The sequence below is a fragment of the Anopheles bellator genome, chromosome 1 (genome assembly GCF_943735745.2).
Source record: "Anopheles bellator chromosome 1, idAnoBellAS_SP24_06.2, whole genome shotgun sequence".
Lineage (NCBI taxonomy): Eukaryota > Metazoa > Arthropoda > Insecta > Diptera > Culicidae > Anopheles > Anopheles bellator.
In genome coordinates this window covers 26,793,286-26,808,855 of record NC_071285.1, presented here as the reverse complement: position 1 = coordinate 26,808,855, position 15,570 = coordinate 26,793,286, and the positions used below count along the sequence as shown (strand labels likewise).

General features: G+C 37.3%; 1 protein-coding gene across 1 annotated transcript; it reads left to right on the top strand.

The window, feature by feature from the left end:
* Positions 1-2,533, top strand: LOC131215337 (restin homolog). The gene is made up of 11 exons (XM_058209725.1): positions 1-259; positions 328-406; positions 489-643; positions 714-765; positions 832-872; positions 982-1,033; positions 1,099-1,226; positions 1,291-1,342; positions 1,886-2,046; positions 2,166-2,332; positions 2,404-2,533. The coding sequence occupies exons 1-11, from the start codon at positions 47-49 to the stop codon at positions 2,531-2,533; spliced, it is 1,230 nt and encodes a 409-aa protein (XP_058065708.1). The 5' UTR covers positions 1-46.
* The last annotated feature ends 13,037 nt before the right edge of the window (positions 2,534-15,570 follow it).

Sequence of the window (15,570 nt, the reverse complement as noted above, 5' to 3'; positions counted from 1 at the left end):
TTGATGCTTATTGTCACCTCATGTTTGCTGTGCAATTTGGCGTACAATGGAGATCAATAGTGAACTGATTCGAAAACGTGCTGAAGTGGCACTAGAAATCGCCAAAGACCTGCTAGTTGATGACGACGACAACGACGACGACGGCGGAGATATCGATGAGGAGGAATATTGCTGTGGTGATAATGACGAATTAGAGGAGGAATCGAAAGAAACTGATCGTGACAGTGGAATGAAAACGAATGCCAAGGACGAAAAAACGGTATTGCTCTTGTGTCGGCACGGTCGAATCATGTCGGTTAACATAAAAGTTTTCTCTCATATCGCTAGGAAAACTACAAACACAAGGGATCGCGGGCAAAAAAAGGTTGGCTGAACACTGTAGCAGGGGTAATAATGCGTCCTTTCGGTGTGTCACGTTTGAATAGCAATGAAAATACACAGAAACTGACGTAATTTTATGGCAAAACATTTGCTGTTTGGTACTTCAGGTAGCAAGCTGAAATGGAACATCAATTTTAACCTAGATGTTCAAGCTTCGAACAAGAACAGCCAAACGAAGGGAAATTCTAAACGAAACGCTGGTGCTTCATCTTCCACCGTCAGTCAGCAGCCGACCTCTGCTGATGCTACAGTCATAAAAAATGTGAGAAATTATTTGCGCTTCAGATGCTGAGTGGAGACATGACTATGCTTTCCCAAATTCCCTGTTTTAGCTTAAAGCGGAGAACAGACGTCTGGGAAAATTAGCTGATACGTTTTTAAACGGTAATCATGATCGGTATTTTGAACAGGCAGATAGCTACAACTTTTGAAACTTCTTTCTCTTTTCAGAGTGTATTCAGTTGAAAACAAAAGCGAGTGAACTTGTAGAGGTATGCTAAGAAGACTTGTAAATCAATTGTTACATTTCCGGTGCTGCCAGATTTTGTATGTTATTGTTAATTTCGGTAATTTGATGCTACTTTTTGTGCTCTTCCGTAGGCTAAAGAGCAACTACTGTCCAGCAGACTTGAACGTGAGCGTTTCGAGAAAGGTAAAAGGATTGCTGAAATGTTTTCATCACACCGAAGTAATTTCAAACTTTTGCAAATTTTGCAGAAATAAGCGAACTGAAAAGATGTCGAGAAAGCTTGATGGCGGAACATGCTGCTGAGTCCGAACGGCATCATGTAACGGTGGCGCAACTCGAAAAGAAGGTCCAAGACACGTGTGCGCAATTAGCTGATGTTAGTGCTTCTTAGAAAACGCTGAAAAGGATGTTCTCGTAAAATGTTTGATTTGTTTTTACAGATGACCAAAAAGTGCGACGAACTGTGTCGGGTTGGACAGGGTAAAGATAAAGGTATCATACAGTTATTTCCTAAAAAACGCTTTCATATTTTCATCAAAACATTTGCCGCGTGCCAAAATCATCTATCTTACTCAAATACTCGAATAATATCATTTCTGAACCTTCATTACAACTAATTTGTTTCAAGTTATAATGTTTTCCTGCTATAGTGTTTTAAGCTCAGACTTTGATTCAAAGCAAAACACCGGGAAAGAAGTAATGGATTGATCAAGCAAGAGCAGTTTCCAGAGTTTTAAAAACGCTTTTTACATATTTGCGATAGTGTTGCGATCATCTCATCTCCAGAGCTCTTGTTAAAGACTACTTCCAGGTTATCGTATGACACTTTTTATAGTAACCAGACCAATGATCTTGCGTAATGAACTATTAATGTTCAACAAATTACTAGTTACATTTTGATCGTTTTATATTGCTTTTGCTCATCGTATTATTAGCTCAAAATAAACATTTGCAGGCATATTTACATTGTGTTGCCGGAACCATAAAACCCATCATAGCACGTTTTAGTAATGACAATTGTTTGGAAATTTTTAGAGCTTGATACGCTTACAAAGCAAAGCGAGGCTATTGCGCAAGAGCTACAGCAAACCACAGAGAAATACCAGATTAGGTTTGATAATCTAACAGAAAATCTGTCAAAAATGGAGATAGAGAAAGTCGAGATAACCAAGCGGAATGCACTCATCGTGGCAGAGGTAGGAAATATTATATAAGGCTAAAAATAGACCCAAAAGCGGTCGAACGGCATATTTTACTAGATGGTTGACTTTACTAAAAAGCATTTCTTTCAACTCTTGGTACAATTTCGAAACAGATATCACATAATTTAGAGCAAATGGAACGCGGTAAAAAAGAGGCCGAGTCGAAAATCGTCGCGATGAATAACAAATTGGGTGAGCTACAAAACGAAAAGTATGAAACACAAAACGACTTAGAGATGTGCCGGGCACAGATGCGTGAAATGCAGCGTGTGGTTGCAGTGTAATTATTATAGTGTACCTCGTATGATCGTTAAGACGCACCTCTGAATAGTAAATATTCTATTCTTTCAGCTTGGAATCCACACAATCGGTCACCACTACCAGCGAGAACAACAAAAATGGGCTATACACATGCCCGCTGTGCAGTGAACAGTTTGAGTCTCTTGCAACCATGCAGCTCCACGCCGAAGACTGTGGCTAGAGCACGCGGGCAGTGTAGGAAACCGTTCTAAGCGTGTTTCACCCACTTCAAAAATGTACCGCGCTTTGGTGATTAAACTTTTATGGATGGCATTTGAAATATAAATACATTTTATGGGTGTAAAAAAGGTAACGTTCTGATAGTAACTCAGTCTGTGAGCTGTGGCTGTGAGAAATGTCCGTCCGTCTTTGTCCTTGAAGGAGCGAACACCGTCTTGGTTGATTGATCAAATATCATCTGTCTGCACAACAAAACTAAGAGCTCAACTGGTGCTTTTTTATAAGCCACGCAGACAACAACATCTCTATTCCAAGCTGTGTTTCCCAACATTTCCAGATAAAATCAATCTTCGACTTCCTCATTTATTTATTTATCTGGAACTGCAGTGGTCCGGTGGTCCTGGTCTAGGAGCTGACAACGTCAAAGACGCCCAAAAACAGACACAACTCATGAAGTTGTAAAAAACAGGATATCTTATTGGAAAATCGTCAAGCAACTGAAAGAGATTTAGTATGAGGCCTAAGCTTCGCATTGAGCAGTATAACCATTATTTTGACTGAAGTATTGGGTTTCAGAAAGCTTCGCTAAAAGTGGAACAAAAACGCATTCGAATGCAAGTTTCTCGGCAACATTTGCGGCGGACCATTTTCGGCAAGATAAAGTGGATTTTGTTCATTGAATCATCACAAGGGCTGGGGTCTAACACCATGATCCTGAATCAAAACAAGTGGCTAAAGGGTGGTGTAAACCCGGTTCTGCGGCTCCGAAACGAGTTCGTGCCCAGAAACCGCCCAAAACGTATTAGCAACAGTTTTTGGGATGGGAATGGAATTTTGTAAGCGGATTACTTGCAAACTGACAACAAACATTCAATTTCGATTGCTGTTGTAACCTTTTATTAAAAAATTTGTAAAAATAGACCCGTTTTAAAGAAGGAAAACATTCTCTTTCAGCACCATGTCACAAGAGCCGTTTCAAAATCCGAGCCAAAATCCATGAACTAAGTTTCAAATTGTTGGAGTATCCACCGTATTTACCAGATTTAGCCCCTACCGACTAACGCTCTTCGCTGTCAGCGCAGCTGACCACGGTTCGAATCCCGGGATCGGTTGTCACTCAACCGGCCATGGTTTCGATCCCCGATACCGGCGCTGACAGAGGGGGTTGGCGCGGGACCAACAACCCCGCCCGTAAAAACGAAATGTTACAGATAGCACCGGGGATAATTGACATTAACAATTGTCTCTGGTGCAGGCCAAGACCGCACAGCGGTTGTAGTGCCAAAGAAGAAGAAGAAGAAGAAGCCCCTACCGACTTCCATCTGTTTTCAGACCCATATAAATTGTGCGTGAAAAGCGTTTTTCATCCGATGAAGACTTCATAGCAGCTGCGGAAGCGAATTTTGAAGGCTTCACTTCAGCGATGGAATTCTTAAATTGGAGTCTCGTAGGATCAAGTACATTGATGTTCGAGGAGGTGAAGGGTTATCGTTGGCGGGACGTCGGCGGGTTACCGTACGCAGCCGCTGGGAACTGTTGCATTCGATTTCGGATTACAGCTTTCCTCGAAAATACACAGCATCGTTTTGTAGTTAGTTTTTTTTTTGTGTTTTATTGAGTGCGTTCTTCGTTCCTGTTTGTGTTGTTCTTTAGACGACATAGTTATGCATTTTTGTTTTCAGTTGTGCCCCGGATCACAACAGCGCCCATTGAATAGTGTACTTTTCTGCTCTTATGCTTTTCTCTCTCTCTCTCTCTCTCTCTCTCTTTCGATTGTACAAAATTGTGTCTTAACGAAGATGACGACAGTTGTATTGATTACTCTGTTTCGTATTTCCGAAATGCTTTACCGCTATTGGCGGCACCAGTTTCTCACTTCCTTTTATTTTCCTTTGTTTTCTTCAGTTTGTTCGACTTTTCCACCCCCTCGTTCCTACCCTATGGGGACCACACAGTGGGGGGAGTGCTCAATGATGGACTCTGTATATAAAATATAAATATATTTCATATAAATTTACGCAACCATTTGCTCTCAACACTTATGCCGCGCTGGGGCATGCAGGAGTTTTTGTAATTGTATTTTGTATTGTATCGGTTGTTTTTGTTCGTACCTTCTTCAAAACGTTCTAACAAAGTGGTTCAACGGTTAGAATCTCTTCAAGCTTTTGTGTATAACATTTTTCACGCTCTAGTGTGTTGGGACAAGGCTTTTCTATATTCTTCCTCCCGTGATGCCGCCTACGCCTAGAGTGACACTAGAATGACACAAATGTTCGTGTGTGCGGGAGATGGAAGGTGGTGGGGGAGTATTGCTGGTTCTGCGCTCCCACGAGTTGGGCAAAATATTTGGCGATGATATTTTGCCGAAAATGCGCACCAAGCGTCCTGGCTCCGGCCAGCCGCCGTTGGTGAAGTCACAAACACCTCATCCTACGTAGTCCGTTAGCATGCTCCACTAATTTCTACGATGGCAAAAATCATTGCTTGCGTTGAAGCACGCCTCATCTGCGCACGTTGCACTACACTACAGCGCGCTGACACTACGCTACTCATTGTTGCTGCCATTGTTGTGTATACCAGCGGCTGTTGCTCTACGTACAGAAATGCATCTGCTCTGCGCGATGGAAATCGTGTTGGTTACTTACTGCTTATGTGCTTTGCTTTATGTTTACCGATTTTGTGTTATTTTCACGAATATTTGTATTAAAAAAGAAGCTCTATTTTTATGATTGCCTTGCATTCCTAATTTCATTTTACGATTTCTACTTTTTCCAAACGGTTTCGCCATATGTTTGTCAATTTTTTTTAAATTTTAACCATTTATGTGCCCCTCGCCCGTACTATGCATATTTGTGTGTCTACTTTTGCTTGCGCTTTTGCGCGCCTGTTGCATCGCAACTGTACCTCTTTCCTGTTTACCGTTTTCGTTCCTTTTCCTTCTTTCAGTTTTTCTCCAATTTCCGGCTAGTGGCTAGTGTCTGGCACCATTCCTGATTTTCTTTTTCATAATTTCAGAAGAAGCATACCTCAAACTTGAATGAAACAACAATAGAAAAACCGAACCCTATCCGGCAAGGGTAAAAATGGAGATTTCCGCCGATTTCCACTGGCGGGCGAAGCGGGCGATACGTATCGTTTGCGAAATGGTTTCCTGTACACGGGTCTACGGCTGCATTCTTTTGCAGTGCTTTCTTTTTTCCGACAGCTGAGTGGAATTATCAATCGGTTCATTATTAGATTATTACGCGCTGCTGTGAATGTTTTGAATAAGAATTTGCTGTGGATAAATGTATAAAGTGCGTTGAGGTGCGCATTCAATTTGTAACACTGAGAAAATGACATTTATCAAACATTTAGTTTGGCACCATGCGTCACACACGCAAAGACACTTACAAAACGGGCTTTAATTTGTGTGTCGTGTGTTGTACGGTTGTTTTTCATACCCTCTTTTTGTGTGTTATTTTTGTGTTGATAAACGATTTGTGTTTTGCTTTGAGAACTTTTCTTAGTTTTATGTTTCACTTATCCTTGCGATGGCGTTCCTTATACAAACATTTTAGGTGCGACATCTTTTACTGGATTGGACCGAAAATTGAACGTGATGCGTTTGAATAAAAGGGTTTTTTTTTTTATTTGTTGCTTGTGTTGCTTGTTATTTGATAGGTAGTTTAGTAAGTTACTGCGTGATTTTAATTCAAAAACTTTTCAAACACACAAACATGCAAAGACATAAACGGATCTATTTTATTTATACGCAGATGTCTTACAGATTTTTGCGAAATGCTTTGATTGGTCAAAAAAAAAATGGGCCGTACTTTTGTAATAATATGTGGAATCCACCGCTTGTTGCGCTTGTGATACGCAGTGTCTCTGGTCGACACATTCGCGTTGGCATTTGTGAATAAAAGTTTGAAGCAGTTACGGTATGTGAACGAAAATTATTTTTGAATCGATTTCGATTAATCTCCTTTCAATTCCCTTTTAACTCTTTCTACTGCAAGTAACGATTTCATGGTTTGACAATACCATGATGCTAAGAGCATTGTTGGTTGGGGCCGTTTTATTGTGTTTTACTGTTTACGAAGAAACATATAAATGAGCATGAACTATTCCGCCAACATAAACGCGTTTATACTTTTTCGTCAGCCGCTAACACACTTGCTTACTTGGTATGGTGGTTATGTGGGTAATATTCAATACATCCTCGTAATTCTGCAATATAAAATGGGCAAAGTGCGCTGCATAGCGTACAAGTTGGAAAATTCCTGTAATCTGATTTGTGTTTGGTTGGTTTTTGCTTTAGTATAATGTATTATTAAATACTGGTTTCTTTTCTTTTAGTATATTCTAGCATATCGTGATGCGTGCGGCCATGGTTCTGTTGGTTTGAGCTGATAAAATTACCATAGGCAAAGTAACAAAGTTCTCCAGGTATTCCTAAGAGCGCTGCAACGCATTCTAAAACGGAAGAACTTAGGGTTGCAAAACTGAAACATTTCGAAAGTCCAACAACAGACTTCAATTGCAAGTAAGGGGCTGCTAAACTTTGTTGTTAAGCGCAGGAATAGACAAGCAACTTAAAGTAGACTAACTGAAAACCAATATCCTTCATTTAAAGAAATTTACTTTCCTCTTTTCATTCACCACACAGTGCTTTTCGTCGAACGGCAATACTTTTTTTGCTTCTCCTTCTCTTTGATAATATGTGTATATAAAAATTATTTCTACTGTTTTATCATTTGCTTTTCTTACGTCTTCGCCTGCTTGCTGTACAGTGAAGTTTCTTATTTACCTAGCACTGCTACATCTCTTAGTTCATTACGTTTTATAACCAGGTTTGCTTACTAGCATACAGTTGTTACTCATTCTATTGTATCACTGTTTGTCCCAGTTTAGACTACAACATACTAAGGTAATTCAATATTTGTCACTATACACGGTTTGTTTCTTGATACTTATTCCGGTTTGTTTATATCCCCTTGAAAAAAAAAATGATATGAAGTAGTTTGGAGCAATTACTTTTCGATTCTAAACAATAGGCGGTGTGTACTGATTCAGCTTAACTTTGCGGCGTATTTTCTTTCAAACTGAAAGCTTAAACACGTTTGTAATAGATCCGAACTACAAATCGTGTGCATAACGTGAAAAATGAAACATCAACCTGTGAAGCATGTGTGATGATATTACATTTTCACTGACCCGTACGAATTGTGAAAACAATAGCCAGAGTGAGTTCATTCCTAATTCTTATTGACTTATTGAACTTATTATGTTTACAAAAGTCTTCAATTGCTTTATATGTTGAAACCTTACGCGTTTCTATTGTTTATGTTATCACTTTGGCTCTCTGCTCTCAACATACCAACAGTGGTTTGTTCCGTGTTAATTCTCCATTGTTTAAAAGTTTAACGGTGTAAGAAAGAAACAAGAAAGGTAAAAAAGAAACATCTGCGAGTAAGGTGGCGAATTTTCGGTGTCATTAACGCGAACTTAGGAGCGAAACATATACATGGTCGATGACAGTTTTTTCTAAAGAAAAATAACTAAGCAGAGATTTCAGAGTGTCAGGTATTCGTGTCTTGTTGGATGATTCATTCAGGAAGAAAAAAATAAAACAACAGATTAACTAAAGTACCACATTCATTTATTGAAAATAAAAATAAACTATTACATACAGTAGTAGTGATAATGCTATGTAGAACTTAATATGTTTAATAAATTCACTGATAGTTTTTAACAACGCAGTACATCGTGGCCAAACACGTTTCAATAAACCTAATATAAAAAATAAAATAAGAATATCGTATAATTGAAAAGATTTCTTCCACTGCTCAATTTCATGTTACTGCCCTCTTTTCTTTTCACTTCGCTTGCCCTTGTTAAAAATATTAAAACGATACCTACAGAGCAATTGCAACACGTTAAGCAATTGGGCAATTTCAAAACCAATCAGTCTCAAACACTCTTCTAAAGCTTGCTCCACCAAGACGACATTTTCTGCTACTAACAAAAGGCTTTCATACTGCACGTTTTGAAATAAAGAGTTTAAAACGCAATTTTTTGTAAAGGGGGCGAAACATTCAATCGACAGTTATTTTGATGTTTGACGAAAACTGAGTGTGAATCAAAAATCTGAAATGGTAAAATGTAAAACTTAAATTTCAACACAACGTTGGTTTACTTCATTTAAAACAAAATTCATCAAATAAAAGCTAGATTGAGGTAAAAATTAATTTCCAAAAATTTTGCATTTACGTGCGCATACACTAGTTCACTTTATGTTTCTTCAATAAGTATTCAACTAACGATGTGCAACTGTATGACAAGAGATGCAAAACCTTTACAGAGCGCAAAGACACTTCATTCCGTTTGCGTTTCCTAATGTTTTGCTCCATAAAGTTTCAGTAGATGTGCGCTGCTAGCGGGTCTGTTGTGAGTGAAGAGGCAAACATAATTTTCTAATTTCAGGTGAACAAAATCAAAAAGCTACTTTCAAGGTGTGTTTCATACGGGTATGAGGTGAGCATACAAATGTTCAACGATTCACTACTTATTGTGTTCTATTTGGAATATCATATTACACACTTTTTATAGTTTGTGTGTTATCAATTCATTACTTATTGCTCTTTCATTCAAACGTTTCGTTACGCATTTTAGATTTCCACTTCTATTTGATGGTTATACTTAATTCTTCTTCTTCATACCCATCTTTTCCGAGTTGTTTTTGTTGTGTTTACTGTACCAATGCATTTGCTCAGTTTTCAAAGGAGTGGACGACGAAGGAAATATACGGTTGGGTGCTGATTGAATAAGTTTTTTTTGTATTTTTGTCGTACATACTCAAATTACAACTGAGTGGCAAGCACATAAAACAACCAATAATGCAATCTAAAACATAGTAGTGAAACATAAGTTTTTGTACCTCAATGAATGAATGATGTAGGTTGTACAATTTAAATTAATTAAAAGTCATTGTGGGACATGTAATTCAAACAATGAAAACATTGTAACTTTTGTTGTTGAGTGTTTAGTTACAAATGTGAATAGAACGGTGTCGCGTTGTATTCTATTGCTAGACATTTGAACAAGAATGAATAAAAGCAAATTTAACAGAATTTTATCATTAACTTTAATTGAGAACTGTAATTGTAGAAAAATCATCAATAAGTGAGCTTAACTTAAGTTGAACTAGCAACTTTCTGTATCATTCCTACGTTTCTTATGAGTATATGATGAAAACACCGAAATTAATACACAAACAATGCATCCTAGTAGTTTAAATGAATATGTAGAATAGGTTTTAAAGCTAGCAATAATATGCTTTATGTTTGCTCAATTGTTGCTGCGACAGAAAGAATACTACTAACGACGGAAGCAGTATAAATGTCACTGTAGTACGTGGCACGATAGAACGAAAGAGTTCAATGATTGGTTGTGTATCATCGAGAAATTGTTCTGTTTGATTGCAGCATAAGTGTGATGGGAATTTAAACATTAATACACATAAAGGGACGTGGTTTTGATGAACTCGTATAGATTGTGTTCACGAGTAGATGCTTGGTTGGTTTCTGTGTTCTCCTTCAGCTCTAACCGGTGGTTGTGTTTGTTTGGTTTGGTAAGTGTGCTGGCGTTGGTTTGGTGGTGTTGCTTTTGGTCTTCGAACTATAAACTTTTTTCTGCTGTCCAAGATTCGGAAAGGAAAAGAACTTTGTTCACTTTATTCGTAGTAGCGGAAGATTCGATCGCAAACTGCAGCAATGCAGCTAATCGCGCTACAAAACACACTCATCACGGAAATATGGAGCATGTAACGCACGTTACGTTTCATTCAGGAAGTTTGGGTGAATAAGATGTTTTCATACAATTGTTTGGAAATTTAACGTTATCGATAACGTTACGCTAATGTATATGTACAGTCAGCGTGGAGCATAAGAATTGCGATTTAGCATAGTGATAACGCTTAGATGATAAATTAGGATTGACTGTATAGTTTGAATCAATAGCAGAAACCAAAAGCGAAATCGATAGACGATTTCTTTAAACAATGTAATGCTTGTTGCAGCACTAGTTGAGTTTTGTAGAAAAATACTCCAAAGATCTACTTTGTGTAATCGTTGCCGCGCACAAGCGACGTGAAAATGGCTGTCGTTCATTACCTGGGAAATATGGGAAGAAAATGAGAGCGCAATTTGGTTCTTGTTAAGGGCACTTGAATAAAACTGTACCGTGTAGTGGCTAGAAAAACTGCATCCAGCTTTCGGTCGGAGAAATTCATATCATAGCGGAAATGCAATCATGTAAATACTTCATTTAGTCGACAAAATATTGACTAGATGCACAGTATCAAAACGACCTACCCCGCGGGTTTTGCCAGATAACCTTTATAAATATAAACGAATCCATTCTTTCTTTGTTGTACCCTTTTACGTTGGCTCAACCGTATGTGTTTTGTATACGTGGTTTTGCACACTTTACTTTTGTCGCTTTCGTAATAATGTTCCAAACGATGCTGAGTCGCTTACAACGTAACTGCACCGAAAGAGTGTAAAAAATGATCTTTCGACTACTATATTAAACCGATTTAATCTAAATCTTCCTTCGTGAACATTTTATGCGTCGTTCTTCGTTCTTGTATTTCAAACAACGTAGAGTGAAGTTTTGTTAAAGTTCTTTTCTATTCCTGTTTGACTTTGCTTTTTTTGTCGATGCTCATGTCCCGTTAGTTCAGTTTTTATACATATTCCTCGAAGTTTGATCAACCAATCTCCCTAAGCTCAGCGCGCGCAATGCAGCATTTGCGTTCACTTTTAAGTTCATTTTTACATCTACCACTAAAATCACAGCCCTTTATGCGTCTTTAGTGAAAAAACGAAATCAGTTGAAAAGTTCATCACATATCTCCTTCAATAATCGCCGCTCGTTTGTTAATTTCTATTGTAAACAATTGATTCATTGCATTGTTCACCGTACATATTTATGCCTGTTTTTGTTTTATGAGAGCCGCCATTTGTGTTTTATGCTTTCATGCATAGAGAAACTAACCAGTCATAAGATATACTTTCATAAAGTTGAACAGAAACACTGACAAAAACTCATAACTTGTGATGCGAGTTGATTAACGTAGTTTCGTTAAAAACGGATTTGCCGCGGAGTTTGACACACGAATTCGAGTCACCATGAGAAAAAATGGTAATGAGTGTATTTGCGGCAAGCACTGACGGCTTCCTTAATTAACGAGATGATTGCCATAAATGTAGAACCTAAATGTTGAAACTAGCTTAATCGTAAAAAGGAAACCATAACTATTGAAAGTAAATGAATGGTCTTAGCTTTGCGATGTTCCACGATCCAATTCAATCACGAATAATGCTAATAATACCGCCGGAGCGTACTAGAACAACAAATTCTTGCAGTGTATAGTGATACAATTTTTGCCATCATTTTTGAATGCTTCATTTGTTTGATATTTTGGCATTTTTTTCCACTCAGTATACATTGGCATGTTTAATAATCTCTTCTTTGTTCAGTCAGGTTCAAATGTGTCTGCGTGTGGAGGTGTAGTAGATACTTTCTTATTACGTGTCTTGCCTTGTGCTTGAAAGAAGATATGACGTAATGGTATGTGTGTTCTGTATATCTTTGTTTGAGTGTGATGATGAATTATTTTTATTTCGTTTTCTTTGGTTATTGATCCCTTTTTAGATTTGCATAACAATTTACTGTTGTTTCCCATGCTCAACGATAGTAAATCTTACATTTTGGTATTTATTATCTAACAGTCAGGAAATGTGATTTACATTTACATTGTGTGTATTATATGTCTCGTTCACCAGTGGTTTCAGGGTGTTTTGCTATATTCTTACTGGAACTAGAATTGATATTCATTTTGTGTCTTTTGTTAAATTTTCTGTATCCTAAATCTTATTTCTTAATGAGATTATTATTGTTTTTTTTTGTTTTGATCGACATACACAACTCATCATCACATAGTTATGACGCGATACCATGTGTTCACACTGTAAACGATGTAGTGCTGAAATCTTGGATTAACATTTTACGATTCCTAACATTGAAGATTTTATAAACACTAGCAACACCTCAAGATATTTGTCGAATCTGTTTTCTTGTTTTCATTGTGTGTAGTGTGATATAAATAAATGATGAAATGAACAAATTAACCATTTTTCGTTCGCGACCAGTTTCGGCATTGTTTGTTGAAAAAAAATTTCACGTAAGTGTCAGTGGCTGTCCCATATATGCATGCTTTTTGATATTAGCGAGAAATAGTAATAAAATATTATCTTCTTACTCATTGCAAAACGTTACAACACCGGAGGAGGTATTTGAAAAATATTTATGGTTCTGGAGCTTGTTCTTTTTATCTTATGATTCCGAAGACTATCTGAAGGGAGCACATATAAAATGGTGAAAGAATGTGTATATCCAATATGTGTAGATTACGAAATATGTAATTGATGCATTTCTATGCGCGATATTTTATTAAAATATTCCACTTCCACGTGAAAGTCACTTTCCCCGGAGATCGTCGAAGAAAGTAAAGCTCTTCATTTCGATTGACATGATTGAAATGTATCATTTTATGTTTCATGCTTGTTCCTAAACATATCGGCACCAAATGATGTCCTTTCGCGCAGCTAATGTGAACTGCCACACGATACTATTCATGGTAATACAAAAGTAATGCATCATATTTTTCAAGTAAATGAATGCATAAAAGAATCCATCTTTAGAAAAATATAATTTTCGTCACGTACCGCAGTTAACCGTACATTTATACTTTAATTTGAAAGCATCCTTTGCGGTGTTGTTTTTTTGGCCTTGCAAGAGTTATCGGTTGCTCTCATTTGCTTTCATTTCTTTCCTCAGATTTCGTTTCGTTCACCAGATTTCTCTGTTATCAACAGTTTTCATGCTACTGCCATGTGTATGAATCTGGTTGTGAATTCACATATTATTGCTTCTTTAATAAATTCTTTCGATTGGAAAACTATGACGTTTAATTCATTTTATTTTTGTGAATCTAATACCGTCCTCTAGTTCCAATGCATGAAACTTGATAGTTCACATGGATTGTCATTGTCGTAAAATATGTTTTACTTTTAATGCTTTTTTATTGGATTTCTGTTGACAAACAAATGACCCATGGAGTAGATACTAATCCATCATTCTGTAAAAAAGGAGTTAAAGAACTAAGAGCTTTGAGATGGAATCAAATCCTAAAGACCAATTTGTTCACTCTAGTCATGAATATTTCAACAATATTCCCGATTTACTTACGATTTCGGACAGACTTCCACCACGGTTAACTCTAAAGAAGCGAAACGTAGCGGACATAATCTTCTACTCAAATTTGTCAAAACTTCTTTTAATGCGTGTGGATATATGTGCATACAGGAGGCTTCTAAACGATGCAGTTCAGCAGATCTGTAATGCCAAATTAGCAACGATGCCAGGAGACACTTGCTTGCTTTGCAATACACCAATCATATGCTACATTCAAATCAAACTGTTTGAAGTGCTTAAAGCTATTCACTAATCCTCGTTTGATATTTTCTGAATGTTTTGCTAGTATGCAAAGGCTATATAGAGATTGGGAAATGAGAAACTAGACAGTGGTAATATAGAACCAATAAGTTCAATAGTGTTAAGGTGCTATAGAACAGAAATACCAACACAATGTTTAATGTACCCTCAACAACGTCATTATTGAATATATCTACGCTACAATCTTTGCCTCATACTATCATATATTTTGGAACAACATATGTTCCAGATTTGCGTATTTTTCCTTTTTGTCTACTGCGTGCATTGCAAAATTGAATACACTACGCCGTGAGAAGCACAACTTTTAACCCTGTTTTCCAGACATCAAAAATACGACCACTTTTAACCGTGAATGATGTGTATTCATGTTCAACGAATCTGCAAAATCCTCCGACAACCAGAGGTTTCAAATCTTGTTGAATGTTGAATGTAAAGAATGTTTGGTATGCTCCCTGGATAAAGCAGTTGGTCTTGAGTGTTTTTACTATCTCTGTAATACGATGAAAACGACGAAATTTACATTATATTTTCTAAATTTTACTACATTGAGTAGAATCGCTATGCTTGTTGTTGTATGCTATCTTTAAACGAAAAGTGACCAAATGTAATTGAAAAGTGCAGAAGAATAATGGCAGTAGCCGCGATTGGATTACCCACTAAGTAATAAAAACATAACAACGTCCGTGAACACAATTTAATTCATTTATGTATGAAATTGTATACTCAGCGCGTTCAGTGACCCACGCTTAGTACAGAAATCGTCTAATAAAACCTTTAAAATTAAAGGCATTCCAAAACGTTACTTCCTTTGCATTTAATTGGCTATATCTATTATTTTATTTTTGGCACTTACGTTTCATTGAATTTTTCTATCCAGTAAAAAGTCCTCGTCCAACCGCCTGCACTTGGCATTTGGAAAGCGAGTTTCACACCTCATTCCGTTTGATCTCCCATTACACAAAGTGTGATCGTATGCTCCGAAAATTCCGTGATAGTATTTAATTTTTTTATGAAAAAAAAATTTCATTCCCAAACACCGTCCGTGCGCTGCGCTGGCTGTTGCCGTGCGGCGTGCATATTCTGCACGGTCTCTGTCTTCTCTAAACGCTAAATTGCATCTTAATTGCTGAGCAAAATTCATCTAGTACAAGCTTAAGAGAAAGAGAGAGCTAGCTCGAATCTAACAGATTGATTTCTCCTACTAACCTTAAGCAGTAAATTTTGTTTTTGTAAAACGTGCAAATGAAAATCATCCTCCTAATAGCGCAACAAACAAAAATACCAGATTCTCTATTGCGGAACAATGGTTCTCCGGTGGCAAGTGATTCCCTTTATGTATACAAATGAACAAATATAAAATAAATAAATTCATCTGTTTTCGTACTCCTCTGGATATCATTGATTTCATTTTCCACGTCCGCCTCGGCGCATACATAAGTATGTGTTGTGTTTCTTTTTCCAGAACTATTTTGC